This window comes from Chiroxiphia lanceolata, chromosome 14 (assembly GCF_009829145.1).
Source record: "Chiroxiphia lanceolata isolate bChiLan1 chromosome 14, bChiLan1.pri, whole genome shotgun sequence".
Lineage (NCBI taxonomy): Eukaryota > Metazoa > Chordata > Aves > Passeriformes > Pipridae > Chiroxiphia > Chiroxiphia lanceolata.
Genome location: NC_045650.1, coordinates 14,946,325 through 14,965,380, shown reverse-complemented (window position 1 = coordinate 14,965,380; position 19,056 = coordinate 14,946,325). Strand labels below are relative to the sequence as shown.

Below are 19,056 nucleotides of genomic sequence, written 5' to 3'. Positions count from 1 at the left end.
GGATTTTTCAAGTTCTACCAAGAAATGTGTATGCTGATAATTTTCCCTGCCTTTGCCAGTGTTGCTGAAGCACTCAGGATTTATGGAAAAAGTAATAGCTTAGAGGGGACAACGGTGTGGTTGTTCTTATGCAGTGTGATTTGGACACTTCAGACACACAATGGACCTTTCAAATTATCCCCTAAAAATCAGCTGGTGAGGTTTCTCTGGAAGAGGGTGAGGTTTCTCTGGAAGAGATCGTCAGGTGCTTTGTAAGCTGACACAGGCTGCAGGCATGGAAGTGTTGACTGTGACCGTATTCAGTTGCATCCAGTTTAGAGCATGAAAGAATTTCAAGTCAAGGGGAAACTGCAGAGTAACTGCTGGATGCTGTAGTCCAAGTTAGGAGTTAATCAAGGGCTCTTCTGATTCAGACCACTGTGAATTCCATGTTAACCCTCCCAGCTCTATCCTTTTCCAGGGCCAGCAACTCCAGTCATTGCACCTCTAAGCAGCAAAACATGCCTCTGGTACCATGGTGGGGAAACGACTCTATATAATTGTGTGGGAAGTGAAGTTCAGCATTTCTCATCTAAACTCCTCCTACTGTGGGGGGTTGAGGGGAATGCCAGGACCAGTAAACGGGGATGTGCCTCTGCCAGTTTTATGCCACTTCTTTTGATAGTTCCTGCATATCTCAGGCTCCTGAGCCCGCTCTGCATGGGGCTGTTCAGAATGAAGTGTTCAGGGTGGGAGCACTACCCCAGAGCCAGAAGGTGAGCATGTCAGAAATATTTTAATTTCTATTCTACCTTGCAGTGAATGACATCCTTGTTCTTTTAGGTATCAGTGAATCCAAGGGAGGCAGATCTTCTACTGGCAGAGGCAGTGGCTTGCTCATACTATATGGCAATTAACTGGAAAAGTCCTTGCTTGAAACAAGGACTTTTGTCCTTAGGTTCAGTTTTCCAATACGAGACTAGCTCTGACTAATTAAATGCAGAATTACGCGGTGCAATCACCTCCTGTCCTCTAAAGAAACAGAGAATAAAACCTGTCAGCACTGTACCCTCCCGCTGTGGGATAATCTGGAGCTGGCTGGCTGGTTATGTACTTAATTTGTTTGGTTTGTCAGTGTTTATTTTTGGCCTGGTTGAAGCAAAATACCCTCAGGAAATCAGCATCCTTCGGCAAAATATATAGCTTGGCTTGTAAGATACTTTTTCAGCCCTGAGAACTCCCTGTGGTTGCCGTGGTACCTCCACAAAATCAACTTCAGGTGTGACTTGTATAAGCCTTGTGCAGTCCTGTTCCCTCCTGGCAAATCCAGCAGTTTTCATGGGTGAGACCAGTGCCTGGTGGCATAGAAAATTTGGGAGTGCTGATATTTGGTGATGGGTGGGGCCTTGACCTATCTGGGAAGAAGGAAACATGTGGTCTGGTCCAGGGTGGCATTGCTGTCACTGCTACACGCCCGTCAGCATCCTCCATGTTGAGTACTTGCATATTATAAAGGAATATTGGAACACCAAGTGAACCACAGTAAAATTCAGTCTGGTAAGATTTATTGTAGGATTTAAGCTGATACCAGATTAACATATTCATAGGGTTTTAGGAGCTGCTTGGGTATTAAGAGTTACCTTTTAATCTGAAAACTTTGCAAGGGTCTGATGTCTCTTCTGTGCTAATGATTCAGTCTGTCTTTATAAGAGGTTGAATTTCTTTACATGGTGTTTTCAGACTGAGGGATGAAAAGAGGGAAAATGGCCCTTAATTTTAATAAGTTCCCATTTGGTTTAACAGCTGCTGTGAGATCTGCCTTGTCTTTTCGGCTGTATTTGCCACTCTGGCAGTGTGTTTCTGGCTGTTAGAGTCATACAGAGTTTTAATGAAGTGCAACACTTTTCTTTTTCTTTTCCCCACGGCTGTTATTTGTCATTTGATAAAACTCTGCCTTGTGAGAGTTTTATTCCTAAATAAATGATAAAAGGACAGCTAGTATCAGAAGGCATTGCTGGCATGAGAGTTTCTGCTTTGTTGCTAACATAGGAGAATCCACTGCTCTCCTTTTAAAGGATGTGTCGTGTGGCTGAATTTGGGAAAGACTTTCAGCTCCTGAGGGAACCAAAGTCGGCTTCTTCCCCTGTTCTGCCCTTTGGTGCTGTCCTGTCCTAGTTAGCAGTTAAACTCCACGCCCTGCGCTCCCAGTGCCAAGACACTGACTTCTGGCAATCACTGCGGGTTTGTTTTTCATTGTGGTGCAGTAAATGCTGTTTGTTTCTCCACTGTGCTCCCAAATGAAGGCTGTGAGACGTGCTGAGTCAGCAGACATGGACCTGTGCTCCTTGGGGTTCACCTTCCCCCCCCTGGAGTGGGAGATAGGGCGGTCAGAGCTGGGTGACGTGATAGCTTGTGGCACAGTGTGTCTCTGGGGAGGCTCTTGGGTGGTTCAGGCTGGAGAGTTTGCTGCAAGATCTGGGCTCTGTTATTTTGTGTAAATCTCTTACTGAAGCTGCAAATCCTGGTTCCTGCTAGCTCTGACGTTACAAATAACCTCCTGATTCCTTGGAGTATATACAGATCTTGACTGAGCTATTTGAGTGTTAGACGCTTCACGGGGTCGTGCAGGGGTGGTCCTGCCAGGCTGAAGGTGACTCCCATGCTCTCAGAGCTGCCTAAATGAAGGTACAGCCCATGGTGTACTCCCATGGCTGATGGGGGAATGCACACCATAGCACACCATGCTGCCAGCTCTGCTTGGGAAGCAGAGAGTGTTTGCTGGACTCCACTCGCTAATATGCAAAGCTCTCATCCGTTGCCAGCAATGTGCCAAGGAAATTTTTTGACAGAATGTCTGCAAAGATCTTTGTGGTGCATGCTAAGCTCGCCTTGCATCTCCCTGTCCTCTCTGTGTGCTTCTAGTTACTTGCTTTTGGGGCTCCCTATGAAGGAGAAGGTGGACAACATGCTGAGAGTTTTCATTGCCTAGCTTAATTTGTCTGTGTTACACTGCCGAGGACTTGAAACTCTCATCCTTTCTAACCCTGCCAAATCAGCCCCATCTCAGGAAGGTATTTTTAATGATATGTGATCTTCCAACTACCCTTAAGATTTCACTATGATTTATGATATCAGTGATTGTGACAAGCATTTCTCACTAGAAGACTCTATATTAAGCCCATGCTTTGTTTCATCCTTAAATCTTCTCTTCATTTGCAGTTAGTTCATAAACAAAATTACTTTATTGATGACAGATAACAATATGGGATTTCAGCAATTAAATGAAAAATAGCAGGGAATCCTGCTAAGGGGAGGAAATGGAGGGTCACAAATGGCTCTGAAGAGACTTGAAGGCAAGAATTAATATCTTATGCTTAATGAATGACAGCTCTTTAAAAAATACTGTTGTTAGATAAAGCAATATAGGACTGGAGAAGAGGGCTTTTCAGAAACTGCATAGGGAAAGAGAGGTTTTTCTTTTAGAAATTTAGGAATCTTGACCATTTCTATTGTCTTTGGAGAGGAAGGCAAATGAAAGTGTGACCCCTAAAACTGATAAAAATTAAAACACTTCAGGAGCAAAAGGCAGTGTAAAAAGCCATAGCTCTTCCTCTATTTTTTCCCTGCCTAGGGGGAGATCTCACACTGTCTGAAGGTGCTGTTCAGTTATTCCTTTGTTTCTGATCTTACTCAACCCACACATGCCTAAACCCCTTTTTTGTAGGAAGCAGGGTAGAATGTACATTGGATTTGAATAAGGGCAATATCTATATAGAAGTCATAGAGTCATAGATTCATCAAGGTTGGAAAAGACGTCTAAGAGCATCAAGTCCAACCATTAACCCAGCACTGCCATGCTCTTGACTAAACCATGTCCACAGCTGCCACATTCACAGTTTTTTTGAACGCTTCAAGAGATGATGATTCCACCACTTGTCTAGGCAGCCTGTTCCAAGTGAAGAAATGCTCCTTCTTGTCAGTAATTTCTTGTCAGTAATTTCTAGGAGGAGATGCTCTTGCTGAGGGGGATGGTCAGCTGACCTCGCAGGGTCCCTTCCACTCTTGTTGCTGATGGGTTTCATAGTCAAACCCTTGGCTATACAAACACTGAAGGGGGGAGCAGAGTCTCCCTTAACAACCACCAGTTGACTTAAAAGGCCCACTTAGGGTTAACATTTAAAGGGTTGCATGCAGCCCTTTCCAAGTCTCCCTGGTTCCTGATGGGAGTCAAGTTACATTTTACCACTTTCAGGTGTGGTGGTGTGGATGTTAAGTAGCTTCAGAGAGAAGAAATCTCTTTGATTTATTTCTTGCTGAGAAAAGTTCAAAAAGTTCATTAGAGGGAAAAAGGGAAACGGGGAGAAAACTTTTAAGGGGACACTGAAAGCACCATCACTTGATGGTGATTATACAACTCTAAAAGTAGGCCTGCCCTTATCACTGCAGATGAGAAAGTAGGACTCGGGTATTTCAGGATTAGGCAATTGAGCTAAGTACGTCAGAGTTTCTTTGGCTTATGTGGCTGGCCTTTTTTCAGCATCTTTTATTCTTTCTGTGCTTTTTTTTCTTTTTTTTTTTCTGAGGGCAAAACATTGTGTGGGAGCAGAATGCAGTGATGCTCTTGTATTGGAAGCTGTTGATAGCAGAAGTGTCTGCCAGCCTTATTAATTATTATCCACAAGTGTGAGATCTGCCTTTGAATGTGTGTATTGCTGCCTACAAGTCTGACTACTGACTTCAAGATGTTCCTCCAGTCACTGAAGTGTCACAGTCCCATGGAGTCTTATTCACCTTCAAGCCAGATGCATATTATCCACCATTGGACTCCCACTGAGCTCAGTGGTAGAGCACACCCCCTTGAACCATTTGTTCACACAGATTCATGTTGGAACATGTTTACTGTGTACTTTAATGCAAAAACGTATTTTCTCTTTTAATAGACCCACACGTTGCACCTCAAAGATAACTAAGTTTAATAAGTCCTTAGGAATAAAACAGAAGCAGATGCCACCCAGCAATACATTTGGGACTCCCTAGTCCAAGTTTCTCATATGATTGATCATTTCTTGTTGCTCTTTCTCCACCCAGCCTTGACACGAGTCCTGTAAACCCTGTGGAACATCTGGAGTGAAGCTTTTGACGGTGTTCTGGGAAACACTGATTTTTGGACTCCTTTCTGGGAAAAGGAGGGCATGAGAGGGTTTTTTCCCCTGCCAGTATCATTATTGCTCTTGCTGAATCAAATTTAACCTTTTGCATTGGACTTTAGCTGATGTAATTGTATCAGAGTCCCTAAAGTGTTTGCAGGTGAAAGTAACTCTCCATGGGATTAGTAATCCAATGGGATTTGTAAATAGTTATGAATTGACCAGGAGGTCCAGAACAGATTTTCTTTTACTTTCTATTCTTCTACTTGCATGAACTACTTCTCTCACAGTTCACATAGTCTTGATGAAGCCATCAAACCTTGGGTCTCCTTCTTTGCTCATCCATAATGTAAGGAGTATTACTCCTCTTCCTAGCAGATTGTGAAGCTCAACCTCAGGTAGCTCAACTCTTTCCTTGCTATAGGGCTGGATGCTGGATGCTGGGTTTGGAGGACTGACTATGGACAGGAATTTAAGTAGCTCCCAGTCATTTCCTGTCCCTCATGGCAGTGTTTCTCTTCCAGCCTCATCCTCGCTGCATGTGCCTACTGTGGCTGTACCTGCCTCATTGCCAGTTTTAGTGTGAGGACACAGGAGAAACACACGTGGGCTGTATGGAATTCTGTGATCTAAATCTACCCCATGGGGTTTTTTTTGTACAACCTGCTTTTGTAACACTGGCCACCAATTTTTTTTAAAAAAAATACATTAAGGCCATCAGAAGAAAAGCCTCACAATTGCAGCACAGCACTGTAAGGCATACCAGGACTGTGCTGTAGCCTGCAACGAGACTATCACCTTGGAGATAATTCGGGTCCAAATTATGTTTCTTTTCCTAACTGTAGTTAGGAAACTCTGCTATGCAGAAGTAGAATAAATATCTTACCATGATTATCACCCTGCTACTGCTCTAACACCCAAGCCTTCATTTAGGTAACCTCTAATCAGTTCAGTACTTAACTAGCAGTACTTAACAGAAGTTGAGCAGAGTGGAGCTGGTTTGTTACCAAGGCCATTTATGAGCAATCTGGTACATGCTCAGCATGTCTCCATTGACACCAGAGTGTGTTGGCCCCTGCCCATGAGTCATGGTCAGGGACGTCTTTGCTTGGCCAGTGAATTCCCCAAGCCCAAATCAAGGATGGACCAGCTATGATTTAGGGAGGCATCCAGCCATTGACTGATCAGATCATAGGGTACAAACTTGGTGCATGAGACAGGAAGACCCAAGTAGGTTAAGTCTGGAGAATATCCAAGGAAAGAGAGAGTGAGGATGGAGAGAAGCAGGTCTGCTTTCCTCCATTCCCTGCCAGCCCTATTTTCAGCCTGTTTACTCAACACATTGTTTACAGCAAGAGGAAAAGGATGCTGTGCCATTACATTGAGGACACATTTAAGGCAAATCTAAGCTGTACAAAAAAGGACTGCTAAGGCACATGAAAGGCAGCTCTGTCAGGGCAGACTGCAGTGTTCATTTGGCTATGAGCAAGGCAACTTCCCGCTGTAGGTTGTGCATCCCACAGCTCTCTGCGTGATGGCTCTCTTCCTTACATCCCTGCATTCCCCTTTCTTTGACAGCTGCTTTCAAGGCAGCTTTTCTTCATTAATAAACCTAATATTTGTCCTGTAATATTCTTAAGAAAGGTGCAGACTGGTACAACTTTAATTTCATGCCTTTCTAGACAGCTTGCAGGGGTAGCAGATTGACAAGCCCACTTGCACTGCATTTGTTTCAAACTGGCCCTACCTATGTGAGATCAGATTCTGGTTCAAGGAATGGCATTTGTTTACCCTCTTCAGAACAGATGAGAAAAGAATTTCAGCCAAACAATCTGCATGGCATGGACTAATCTGTCTTGGCAATGGAGAACTGAAATTCATTAAGTTCCTGAGGAGGCAAGATCAGCTAGGCAGGGAAATAGCCTCCAGAACAACCCAGAGTGGGGAAAGCAGATCACCTTCCTCTGGCATGTGAGCCCATCTCTGCCTCCCTGAGCTGAGGATGGCTCAGAGCACAGCTGCTCTGTCTTAGTATCTATACCCAGAGTAACTGTTCTTAGCTCAACTCTTCTGTTACTATTCCTCTAATTATTGATTTAGGCTTAGTTATTTCATATTTTGATTACCTATTTGGTCTAAAAATTACCTCTATCTTTGTACAGCAAGTGACTTTGTACGTTAGTCTCTTGCTCTTGTTGGACAGAGTGCTAGAGGAGATACTGATGCCAGGATCAGTACGTGTTAGAGGTCAGTTAGATCAGTCTGTTAGAGGCTGGATTCGGGGCAGCATTGTGCTGGTCTGTGTCCAGACTGAGCTTTTTCCTTATGCACTAAGCTCAACTTGCTCTCCTCTGAAGTTGGGTTCTGTACAATGCTACTTTGTTTCAAGTCTGAATTTTTGAAAAGGTTATTAAGGTCTACCTTGAAAATGGCATCTGAGTTTGGTATCATGGAACCTAATGCAGCCCCGGAGTGAACCTGTGTGTGTACACAAACAACCCTCATAAAACGGCCTTTAACACCTCCTGGGAAAGCCAACTGCTTGGAGTCTCCCCCTCTTTGCCTTGGACAGTCCTCACCTCACACAGCTCCTTCAGTCCATCCTAAGGCTTAGTCAACAGACTTGCCACAGTCTGCAAAGGTGTTGCCTCTAACAGACAAGATTTGGTCGAGAATGAATTAAAGGCTAAATGGCCTTCACTGATAGAAACATTTTTGTATGGTAACTTTTTTTTTAGTAGGTTCATCATTTCCATATACAATTAAAAAGAGTTACAAGGAAAAAACCCACCTCCTATTCCCACCAACTAAGCAGAAAAAGCTGGGACTAGAGAGACTGATCCCTGGGATGGCGAGGCTGGGATGTCAAGCTGTTAATTGTGGCAGGGTAACATCTGCTCCTTTTGAGTGGATGTCCGTGGGTGTAGTGGCTGGTGCCGTCACCAAGGTTTAGTCAACAAACCATGCTGGTGAGGCACAGGGAGGAGAAGGAGCAGCTCCTGGGCTCAGCTGTGGTGGCTCAGCAGGGCTCTCCAGGGCAGTCAGACAAGATTTTTATCAATAAAATCAGCTGTGTGTTCACATCTGACTGTATGCTCTGCCTGACAGCTGCCTAGGAATCGGTTGCTTGCACACAGCTCCTTTCCAGGCCAGGAACACACTTTGACCAGCAACAATTGCAAAAGAGCATTATTAAGTCTATTAAGCCTGAGTTCACAGATTTTTTTCTAGAATAGTAACAGATGGCAAACGGTGGCAGTACAGCTGCTGGGACCTGGAGAGGATGGATGTTGGTTTGTCATTTCAATGGATGCTGGCAATAATAATGTTTTGTGTTTATACAGGGCCTTTCCTCTTTCAGGGCACTTTACAAACCAGGTGAGAAATAATGGGCTTGGAACTAACATGGGCTGGTAAAGCTTGCCCCTGTGCCCATGTGGCCAGTATGGGAGGGTAAACATAGGGGCATTGGCCTGCACTCCCTACACAGCCTGGATGTGAATTAGGTGACTTCTTAAAATCACGTAGAGCCACCCAGCAGGGATTTCAGGCAGAAGGAGACAGCTGGAATTCAGAGGGTGACACTGGTATCTGAGGTGTCAAGTGTGAGTTTAGGTACCTGGACTCACTCTCCTTTGGCTGCATGGGGTTTTGTTTAGACTCTTCCCAGAGACTACTGTCTCCCAAGAGAAGCTGCCTTAAGGAGTAGGTGTCCATCAGCCATGGTGTCCTTGCAGAGTCAGACACTGCAGCCAGTGCCACGCAGGCTCAGCTGGCGCTGACAGAGGTGCTGAGGCTTCCTCTTGCTTGATGCAAATTGGAGGGTGGTCCCAAGGACCTCCTGCCTCCGACATTTGCTCTCCATCAGCCTTTCTGTGATTTGCTGTGAAGGCAGGAGGTGTTTCCAGGCCCATCTTTAGTCCAAGAATTTGGAAGTGATACAGGGAAGAACCAAGATTTTAAGTGGATTGGCTCTCTATCTCACAGCTTTAGTGCAGGCAATGAGTTCAGTGGATAAAACAGTGAAATGTCAGGAGTCTGGAGCCTATAACCAGAAGGGGCACTTTTTAGCACTTTTTTTTGTGTTTATTAAGAGCTGGATCAAGACCACCACTTATTCCTCCTCCATTACTAGCAGATTCAGTGGTCATAATTGCATCCAGGAAAAACATCACACTAACAAGAGCTAAGTTTAGAAATCCAGAAGAATTGCAGCATTGTGGTTTTCCCTCATGAAAAGGGTCAGAATTTCCAGGAAAACACAGGAAGAAGTCATTAAAAGGCACTTAACTGAACAGAAAATTATATTTTTAGAAATTTGAAAATTTTTGGAGGTAGGTAAAATGTCAACTTTACATTGTTCCCCCTTTCTTTATACTATGTTCAGATCATCTTTTCAGGAAGGTTTGCCTAAGCTGAGCAGGACATGTTAGGATTAATGGGTAATAATGGGGAAACTTGCCAAACAGTGTTTCTCTGGGATGGTCTAAGAACTTCTTTTTGTTTCTAAAATACCTGGAACTCCGAAAATGGGGAAGTCACTCTGCACTGGTACAGAAGAGGGCTGACCACTTTTTAAGGGTTTAGAAGAAGATGTAATTAAAATACTTTTTATTTGTTCAAGAGTGAATGTCCAGCTACCATCTGCGTCACAGCGAGAGAAAAATCCTCCCCTTTACATTGTTTTCACTGTAAGGGTAAGTGATATAAGGAAAGATATGAAATCATGTGAACAGGGCTGGTCTCTAATTTTCAACCCATTTCCACAGACCTCTGAGCTCAGCCAGGACTGTGAATCTCATTGGCCTTAGCCAGAGGAAAGTTATGAATCTCTGGGGTGTGAGCACTGCCAACTCATGCCCTTTGCTGCATTCAATCAGAGCAGCTGAAGGCATGGCTCAAATATGGTTTTGGCAGCAATATAATTAAAAGGTCATGACCTAAAGTAAGTGTAAAATCCAGTAATCCAGTCCTTCACCTGGCAATGTGAGCAATTCTTTAGCCATCAGCCAAAAGAATATATGGTGCATAACAAAATAAATGTAATTGAAGCAGGGGGGGAGGGCTGGTCCTTTCTTCTCTGGTAAATACTGGGAGGTTTTTCTCCTCCTCCTGGAAGCAAGTCTCTCTCACAGGTCCAGAGGGAAAGGCAGCTTTCACAACTGGAGCGAGGTACTGATGAGAAGGCTCATGTAACTGATGGTCATGGTCCCAAAACAATGCCAAAGTGCCTGGTCAAGGAAGACAGAGGAGGAGGAGGAGAGTTCCTTCTGCAGACTGCCTCCTGCACTGCCTTGGCCTTGCTCCTGTGCATCTACAGGGCTGGCGCAAGGCAGGGAGCAGCTCTAAGTGCCCACAGTTTACCCATGGGGAATGATGCCAACAAACAAGGTAATGGTAGCCCAGTGCATGCTGCTGTTCTTTGTCTTCATGGTTGTGCCATGAGAGAGATCTCAAAGGACTATTTTCAGGAAAAAGTTAAATTATTCTGGAGTTTTACGCATTTTTTAGGACCTTGATGATGTCCTTAAATTGGATATTTCTATGTTCTCTAACCTTATGTCCTAAGGATACTATGGGTTGGCAATACCTCCTGTCCTTTGTGTTATTACCCTCTATCATTTTATGCAGCACAGTCAAGATTTGAGAGCAGCTGGCAGCCCAACTGCACTGTCTGTTTAACTGCAGGAAACCATGCTTTATCCCCCTCTGAATCCTAATGGAGTAATGATAACAGATAATTAATTGAATGCCTTTTCCTTTCTTTTGTTTATTCCTCTCTTTGAAAAGATCCCCTAAATACACAAATAGAATCCTCAATTAAAATTTATGGATTAATGAATTGAACAACAAATATTTTTTTTTTCCCTATTGCCTGTATCTCAGGGAGAGTTTCTCCAGTTTTCACTTGTGCTCCCCCGTCAAACATTTTCAGTTGTCAAATTGAGTAAGTACATGCTGGGCTGTCATGTGGGGATGTCAGATGTATTAGTGCTTATCAGAATGGTGGAAAGAGATGGCAGTTAACAGTCTGGGATTCCTCCTGTGCCATTGTGTGTGGTGTTCACAGTGCCCTGGAATCCGGGAGCTTGCATGGAGCAGTGCCATAGGTCATGGTCCCCAACAGAAGGATGGTTCTTAATGTGCTTTGGTGGGGTAAATATTGTCTACCCCAGAAATGACCCTTTAGAGTTGGTGCTATAAGAAATGCTTGTCAGAGCAGGGGCTGCAGGATCAGCATCCCCCAACACCAGGGCATTGTTACCCATTTAAATTGCAGCAGTACATGATCAATATGATTGCGCGTGGTCAGTGGTATCTTTATGTTATAAAAGGAAGAAAATTGATTGGAAAGTGTTTTCTATGAACTGCCACTTAGTTTGCAGAGCACACTTCAGATCTGTAGGCTGGAGGTTAGTGGCACACAAGCAATCACACAGCAGAGTGGCAGGTAAAAACAAACAGGAAAAGAAGGCTATCAGAGGTAATAAAGAGTCTTGTTGCATGCTGAATAAAGCTCTTTATGACTTTTATCTTTTTGCTTGGGGCAAACAGTACATTTTGTTTCTGCTTTGCAGTGAGCATAAGCTTTGGAGGGTTAAACAGAGTATTAGATTATGATAAGTGGTCATCAGAGGCTTGCTTTACAGTCATTGCCTGTTAAATTGTTTACTGAACCTCATTATATATATATCTCTGTGAGGTTGACGTGTGTCTTACTTCCAGTTTATCTGGGACACATGCGTCTGTTGACTTTTTCATAAAACCTGAATGAACAAACATAAAGTTTAAGATTCTATTTATTGTAAGCTGTGGCTTATCATTATGATAGTAAAAAGTCACTGCAAACATACCAGTCACACCAATAAACTTTTAGCATTATGTCATTGTGTATCTTAGCACTTTTCCTCGATGTAGGTTTTTAGACCTGCTTTTCTACAGCTGTCAGTTATTCTGGCAGCAGCTGGACAGATGCCAGAGTCTGATGTCACTGCTGGGAAGAGGTTGGAGCAGCAAGGTGACTGGTCATGCAGTGAGCCCCCTGGCACTAATGTCCATTGTGCTTATGGGTCAGCTTCTCATTTGCTGCCTTTGAGGCTGTTGTATGTGGTTTTGTTTGCCTCAAAATGCTGTGCTGGGCACTGTCTATTTGGACTCAAATCCCTGCACTGTGGCCGGGAGGAAGGGGCAGCCTGGACAGCAGGCTCAGTTGGAGCTGGACTGTGCCAGCTGAGCAGAAGTTGATCCACACAACTCTATTTCTGGTGCAAATACTGTCATTCAGGACAATTCAGTTTCAGCGTTGGGTTTACAAAATAACAGTATTGACTTCAGGTTGCATTGAGCATCTCTGTCTTGTTCACCTGAAGGAAGCAGTTCTTTAGCTGTGTAATACTTCAGCAAAGAATGTGAGTGTGAGAGAGCTTTATATGGATAACAGAGAAACAAGAGGTTTGGGTGCTTGCTTTGGACATTTTGAGAAAAAGAGACAATTTTCATAAAAATATTTTACCTCCTTCCTCCTCCTTCCTTGCCTTTTACCCTCTCATATAGGTTCAGGATACCTAAACCACAGCCTGTAAAGGACAGCCCACAGCTGCTGTGTGGGAACAGTAGGGAGAGGCTGGATCTCTACGACTGGAATTTGAGCACCAGGGGATTTCCAACAGCCTCTTGAGGCAGGCAGGGCCAGTGACCCTGCTGTTTCTACAGCGGTGCTCAGTTAATCTCTGTGGAACAGTACCACAGAATGAAAGTCAGGTGCTGTTGGGGCAGCCTGCCAGTGAAGAGCTTTACGTATGTGGTTTATTGATTTGCAGAATTCACTGAGGTATTTCCACATTTCTTAGAACCAGGGCTTGACAATAAGTCCTCATATAAACTGTGTCATTGGATAATCCAGGCAAAATGAGAGGCAGGGCCAGGGAACTGCTGGAGTACAGGAGCAGAGTTGGAGTGAACAGAAATAGATTTATGGGAGGGAGAAGGGGAGCTCAAGGACAAGAATACGAGGGTAGAAGATGTTCTGGGATAAATTCCCACTTGTATTATTTGCACATGTCTATAATCTGCTCAAGCAGCTAGGCTTCAGGTTGTTTTGGGGTGGATTTTTCTTTTTTCTAAACAATTGTGGATTACACTGTGAACAGTGTATTGTACCTCTGTAATCTAAGCTTTTAGTTGGACTTCTGCAATATAAAAGGATTTATAGTTTCTCTGAAAATGTAGCCGAGTCTGTATTACCAGTATCCATGTGTTAGACATGCTTTTCTCCACCATTCCTGCCTCTTCATGTATTACTCCATAACTGGGGGATGGAGCACAGTGGCCCACAAGCCAGTATATACTAAGTAGAAGTTAAAAAAGGAACGGAAAATGTGAAAGCTAATAAGGAAATACAGTCACATGCCAATAAAGATAAAAAGATACATCTGAAAATAGTGTCACAGAAGCAGATAAATTTAAATTGGAGATAAAGTCCTGATGGTATTATTTATGGGCAAGACTCTTTTGTTTTATCATGGAAAAATGTAAAAAAAGCAGTGATGAAGATCGTGTATCCAGCAGGATACTGGTCTTTACCTTCCCTAAAAGACACACATTAGATGGCTTAATATTCTGCAGTGTCCTTGGGAATGAGGGTCTGATCTCATCCTCCAGAGGGAAAATTATGAAGTTGAGGGCTTCCCAAATAAAATGGAAGATGGTTTTCTTTCTGTGAAATAGTAGTGAATGAGCCTTTCTGACCCTGCCTGTGCCATAGGTGTGCCAGCTGACAGGGGAGCTGAGACTGCAAGGTGAAAGCTTGGGGCAGAGGAGGGTAAGTTTGCTCCCTACGTGGAGGAGATTATTCTTCTCTTGATAAAACCATCTCATTTTCTCCCTGCTGGAGCAACATGCAATGAAGTCATGTCAAAATAGTACACACAATACTGTGCTCTTGGATTGAATTCAAACTGTGAACACCATTCTGTGAATATTATTTTTATAGATTTTTTTCCCTTATATTTTTTACTTACACGCAACTATTCAAGTTAGTGAAGAAAGACCAGTGGAGGCTGCTTATTTCTCCCAGCAGCTGGCAGTGATGTGAGACTAATAATTTTCCCTATGATTTTACTAAGCTCTGGATTAAATCCACTGATGTGCTGTCTTAACTAGAAAATACTCAGCTTTGTTCTGTTTTGCTTGATTCAGAACTGGATGCTGAATGTGACTTTTTCATCCCCAGCAAAGGCAGAGACTTGCTCTCCAGCTGTGTGTGTATTTAAACATGTATCCAAGTGAAGAGTTTTGGTCCTATCAGTGGAGTCTGTCTCCAGGCGTCCTCTGGAATTCTCCTAAATTGGGTTGCTGATATCTCTGTGTTTTTCTACCTTGAAAATGGTTTTGGAAAAGCTTTCCAAAATGAAATCCTGGTGCTGGGGATGCATTTTGTTGAAGTGCATATTTTTGATAGAATGAATAAAATTGGTTCAGAAGAGCGTTCCATCTCTGTGGTGCCTGCACCATCACAGGTTAGAACCGGTGGTTCTGCCCTTGAGAGTGGCATAAATGGAGTTATTTACATGGGGACCAGGTTTGGTGACCGCATTTTATAGAGCTCTCAGTAAGTTATTAAATCAGCAAGAAAGCAGCACCAAGGCCCAGCAGCCGCAGAAGCTGTGTGCTCTGGTAAACCTCTCTATGTAAAATTTCTCTCTGAAAAGATTTCAGCACTCCACATGACCTCCACTAATACTTATTTTTAAGTGACACTGTGTCAGCTGCCTCAGCTCCACAGTGCCGGGGGCTGTTCTCAAGTCTGGACTGTTTTCCGGTCAGCGTGCAGTGGCCTGATATGAACTGTTGACTTGTCCTGATGGTTTTTGTTGGCGCAAACATAGCAATGAGCCAAATGCAATGGCAGTGCGGCCATGCTTTCCGACAGCCCTTGGGGTGTGTTTTCCAAGTGCTAAAGCCACTGACCTGGCTGAACTGAGATTTGAGGGCCCTTTCATGGATACTACAGAAAAATACCTCTTTTTAGTATTTTTTTAAAAAAATGTATGTACTCTAGTAGACAGCAGGATAGGAGGGTTTGAAGAGGAAGTGCAGGTGTGAACAGTTGGCTGGGATGTTGCCTGTGTCATATAAGGGCAGAGGTGTTAACACCTTAAATGTGTTACACATAGCCTCTACTGTATATATATACACACTTTCTCTATATATATTTATATAGATCTACTATCTAGTAAAGTTTTCCTTTACACCACCGCAGATACACCTGAAAGGAGCAGAGTTTGGTAAACCACTACTTTTTCTAGTGTGCTACCCTCTAACTGAAGTGTTGAGCTCCTGCCGAAACAACAGTCTGTCTGGTCATCAGAATGCTGAATGTTGACAGATGTCCTTTTCAACATTATAGCTGGTCCTGTAGTTACACCAGTTCCCACAAGAGCTCAAGGTCCTTTTCTTAATGCAATCCTCTACACTGACTGGCAAACTGAACAGAAAGGCTTTTTGTCTGCCTAAAAATACACCAGACTCATAAAATGAGCGTAAGTGCTGTTAGGAGGTCACTGGTTGCCTGGTTCATTGGAAGCTGTTCCACACAGTGGAGCTGACAGGTGGTGTCCCATGCACTGTGCCATTTTCAATCCAGCAAGGCTTAAATTATTTTATACTTGCACAGATTCTCAACTCTCTTTGTTTTAGAGCCTAAATGAACAATCTGCAGCATGTACTCTGCAGAAATGGCTGACTGCAGCTTATTAATTACATTCTCTGCCCAGGACAAGGCAGTGAAGGAGTGACTGACCTTCCATATTGCATTGGACAACTTCAATATTAAAGGAACAGGAAAATATACCAAATAAGCATATCAAGGCTGGCTGCACCATGGCTCCTGGAAGAACACACACTCCTTAGCATGAACATTGCAGTGATTCTACTGAAAATATACCTGTTCACATGCAAAAGACTAAAAAGACCTTTCCCGTGCAAGTGCTGTCAGTGAAATGAATAAACACTAAAGTGTAACCTGCCTGCCATACTTCTTTGGCCTGTGATGGACAGAGACTGTTGGGCTGGCTGATTAACAAGGAGAGCAAAATCCTTCTCTCCTACACAACTTAGAGGACCACAGGTACCTGACCCACAGCTATAGCCAAATTAAGGGTAACACTTCCAGTTTAGAATATTCCTAAGAGGAGACATGCAGGTTAATTGTGCCTCGTTACTCTCCATTGCTGTTACTAGTAGAGCAAAGTCTTATTTTCTAGGGTTTCAAGTTCCACAAGGAGACTAGAGTGAAGCCCATGAGAAGAGTTAGACCTAAAGAGGAGTTCTGAGTTGCAAGTTGTCTACCTGGACGTACGTTAACCTCTCGTGGTCTCTTTTTCTTTTCTGTAGGCAACATCTTTGTCGTCAGTTTGTCCGTCGCAGACCTTGTAGTCGCAGTTTATCCATACCCTCTGATCTTGAGTGCCATCTTCCATAATGGATGGACCATGGGAAATGTCCACTGCCAGATAAGCGGGTTCCTGATGGGCTTAAGTGTCATCGGGTCCATTTTCAACATCACGGCGATCGCAATCAACCGCTATTGCTACATCTGCCACAGCCTTCGGTACGATAAGCTCTTCAACCTGAAGAACACCTGCTGCTATCTCTGCCTGACCTGGATACTCACGGTGGTGGCCATTGTGCCAAACTTCTTTGTTGGTTCCTTGCAGTATGACCCCCGGATTTACTCCTGCACCTTTGCCCAGACGGTGAGTACGTCCTACACCATCACAGTGGTGGTGGTTCACTTCATCGTCCCGCTGTCCGTCGTGACGTTTTGCTACCTACGGATCTGGATTTTAGTGATTCAGGTCAAACACCGGGTAAGACAAGACTGCAAGCAGAAGCTCAGAGCAGCTGACATCCGGAACTTCTTGACTATGTTTGTGGTTTTTGTCCTTTTTGCTGTGTGCTGGGGACCATTAAACTTTATTGGCCTTGCTGTTTCCATTAATCCTTCAAAAGTGCAGCCACACATTCCAGAATGGCTTTTTGTCCTGAGCTATTTTATGGCCTATTTCAACAGCTGCCTCAATGCTGTGATCTATGGGCTTCTTAACCAGAATTTTAGGAAGGAGTACAAAAGGATATTGCTGACGCTGTGGACTCCCAGGTTGCTGTTCATCGACGTGTCCAAGGGCGGGACAGAAGGGATGAAAAGCAAGCATTCTCCAGCCATAACAACCAACAACAACCACGCTGAAATACACTTATGAATCAGGACATACTATTTATTCTGGATTACAATTGTATATATAATATGTAAGAGCATTTCTAGCTGTGTGCATTGCACAGCTGGTGTTGCCTGGCCCCTCATGCAAGGAAGGAGTCTGCTACCTTTCATGCTTAGCTTCCTGCTGCGGCATCAAGGCTTCGAGTGAGGAATGTCAGAATGGAAAGGACTGATTTTTTTTTTCATGTGCCATCTTTCACTGTGTGCCTCATTAATAGGTTTGGTTGCTTTTGCCACAAGCATGCCAGTACCCCAAAAGGGAAGCGTTCAGAGTGCATGGAGAAATGCAGTTATGCTTGAAATGCAACCTTCAGGAGACAGCAAAATTGCCATTTATTACACGTAAACCTTTCTCCCCTCCCTCTGAATTCTATATTTCTAGCATTAACTTAACCCATACTATATAAAATGAAGTTTAAACTGCATGGCTTTTTACCTTTTAGTTAGGTAAAGGCTGTATTAGCCAGCAGGTGTACGTATGGGCCTGGTGACTTCTACTGTGTGTGCGTTCATTTCCCTTTTTCTTTCCTCTTAAGATTTAGAAGCAAGCCTGGACTAGATGTGAGGCAGGCAGAATCCAGACCAGTGAGTGTCTGATGCACTCATTTTAATTGAATATCTACAAATATTAAGTACCCTTGCACTCTCCTTCCCAGGCCATGAGTAAGAATATAACGTATGACATAATCTAATTGCAGGAAGATACTTGGAGCCTGATTCTAATTTAGGCAGTATCCTGTCATGGCCAGCATTCATTCCAAATGTCTCTTACAAGTCACTGCTACATGAACATCATAAAAAAAGAAAAGAACATAGCAGAGTCCCATCTGTGTAATGCGGATGCTGTCTTTTAGGTTCCAGTACCATTTACACTTGGAGGAAAAGGGAAAAGGGGAAGGCAATGTTCCAAAAATCTCTGCTTTTACCTACCACAGAACATGAATTTGCTGTGGGGAGAAAAAGTGGAGGTTTTTTTTTTTTTAATTTTATTCATGTATAAAACTGTAATTAAAGCATGGAGCTGGGAGACAAAAGCTACTTAAGCATAATTATGCATCAATTCTGTTAAAGCTATCTGTATGATTGGAAACAATGTCCTGAAGTGCTGGGGAGTCCACTATCACGTTAGAAACAAGCACATGGGCAAAGATAAGGCTATTTCTTTAATGGAGCGTGTGTGATGGCAGCTCTCTGTAAATATGATGACTTCTTTGTTTTCTTAGTTTCATTGTGAATTCATCTCTTTATGCTTTTAAATATGTGGATCTTGCTTTGAAACTGTCCCATAAAATCAACAGGTAGAACTCCCTCTGGTGTAACTCTGCCTGCAGGCTAGCACACCTGACTTAGTGCAGGTGCACTAAGGGGCACTGTGGGGAGAGGAGCAGATCTGAGCCTCCAGCGAGGACAGCAGACAGCCCTGCCCCTGGTTGAAGACAGTAGTCTTTTCTCTTTGGTTCTAGTCAAAGCAGGACTAGTTCCCAGGGCTGAACCCTGAAACACTTGAGACCAGACTCTGCAGTATCATGTAGGCACCTGGAGATGGAGGCACGTAGGATTTCCCAAAGCCCTGGCCGGGCTGTGTGCCTAATCCCTAGTGAAGATAACGAGCCATTTGTGCGTTGCTTGCTTGAAGCAACTTGCTGCTGA

The 19,056-nt window shown here is 43.6% G+C and overlaps 1 protein-coding gene across 4 annotated transcripts in view; it reads left to right on the top strand.

Annotated features, from left to right (window-relative positions):
* GPR50 (G protein-coupled receptor 50) overlaps positions 1-19,056 on the top strand; it is a 43,868-nt gene that overhangs the window by 20,897 nt on the left and 3,915 nt on the right. Inside the window, exons 2-3 of one of the 4 annotated variants that reach the window (XM_032702129.1) lie at positions 16,521-16,737; positions 16,844-17,000. In XM_032702129.1, the coding sequence (XP_032558020.1) occupies positions 16,521-16,737; positions 16,844-16,886 (260 nt within the window). In that variant the 3' untranslated portion in view covers positions 16,887-17,000. Of the gene's footprint in view, positions 1-9,870; positions 10,518-16,520; positions 18,210-19,056 lie in introns of those variants that run through there. The other 3 variants (XM_032702127.1, XM_032702128.1, XM_032702126.1) reach the window with 3 other exon arrangements.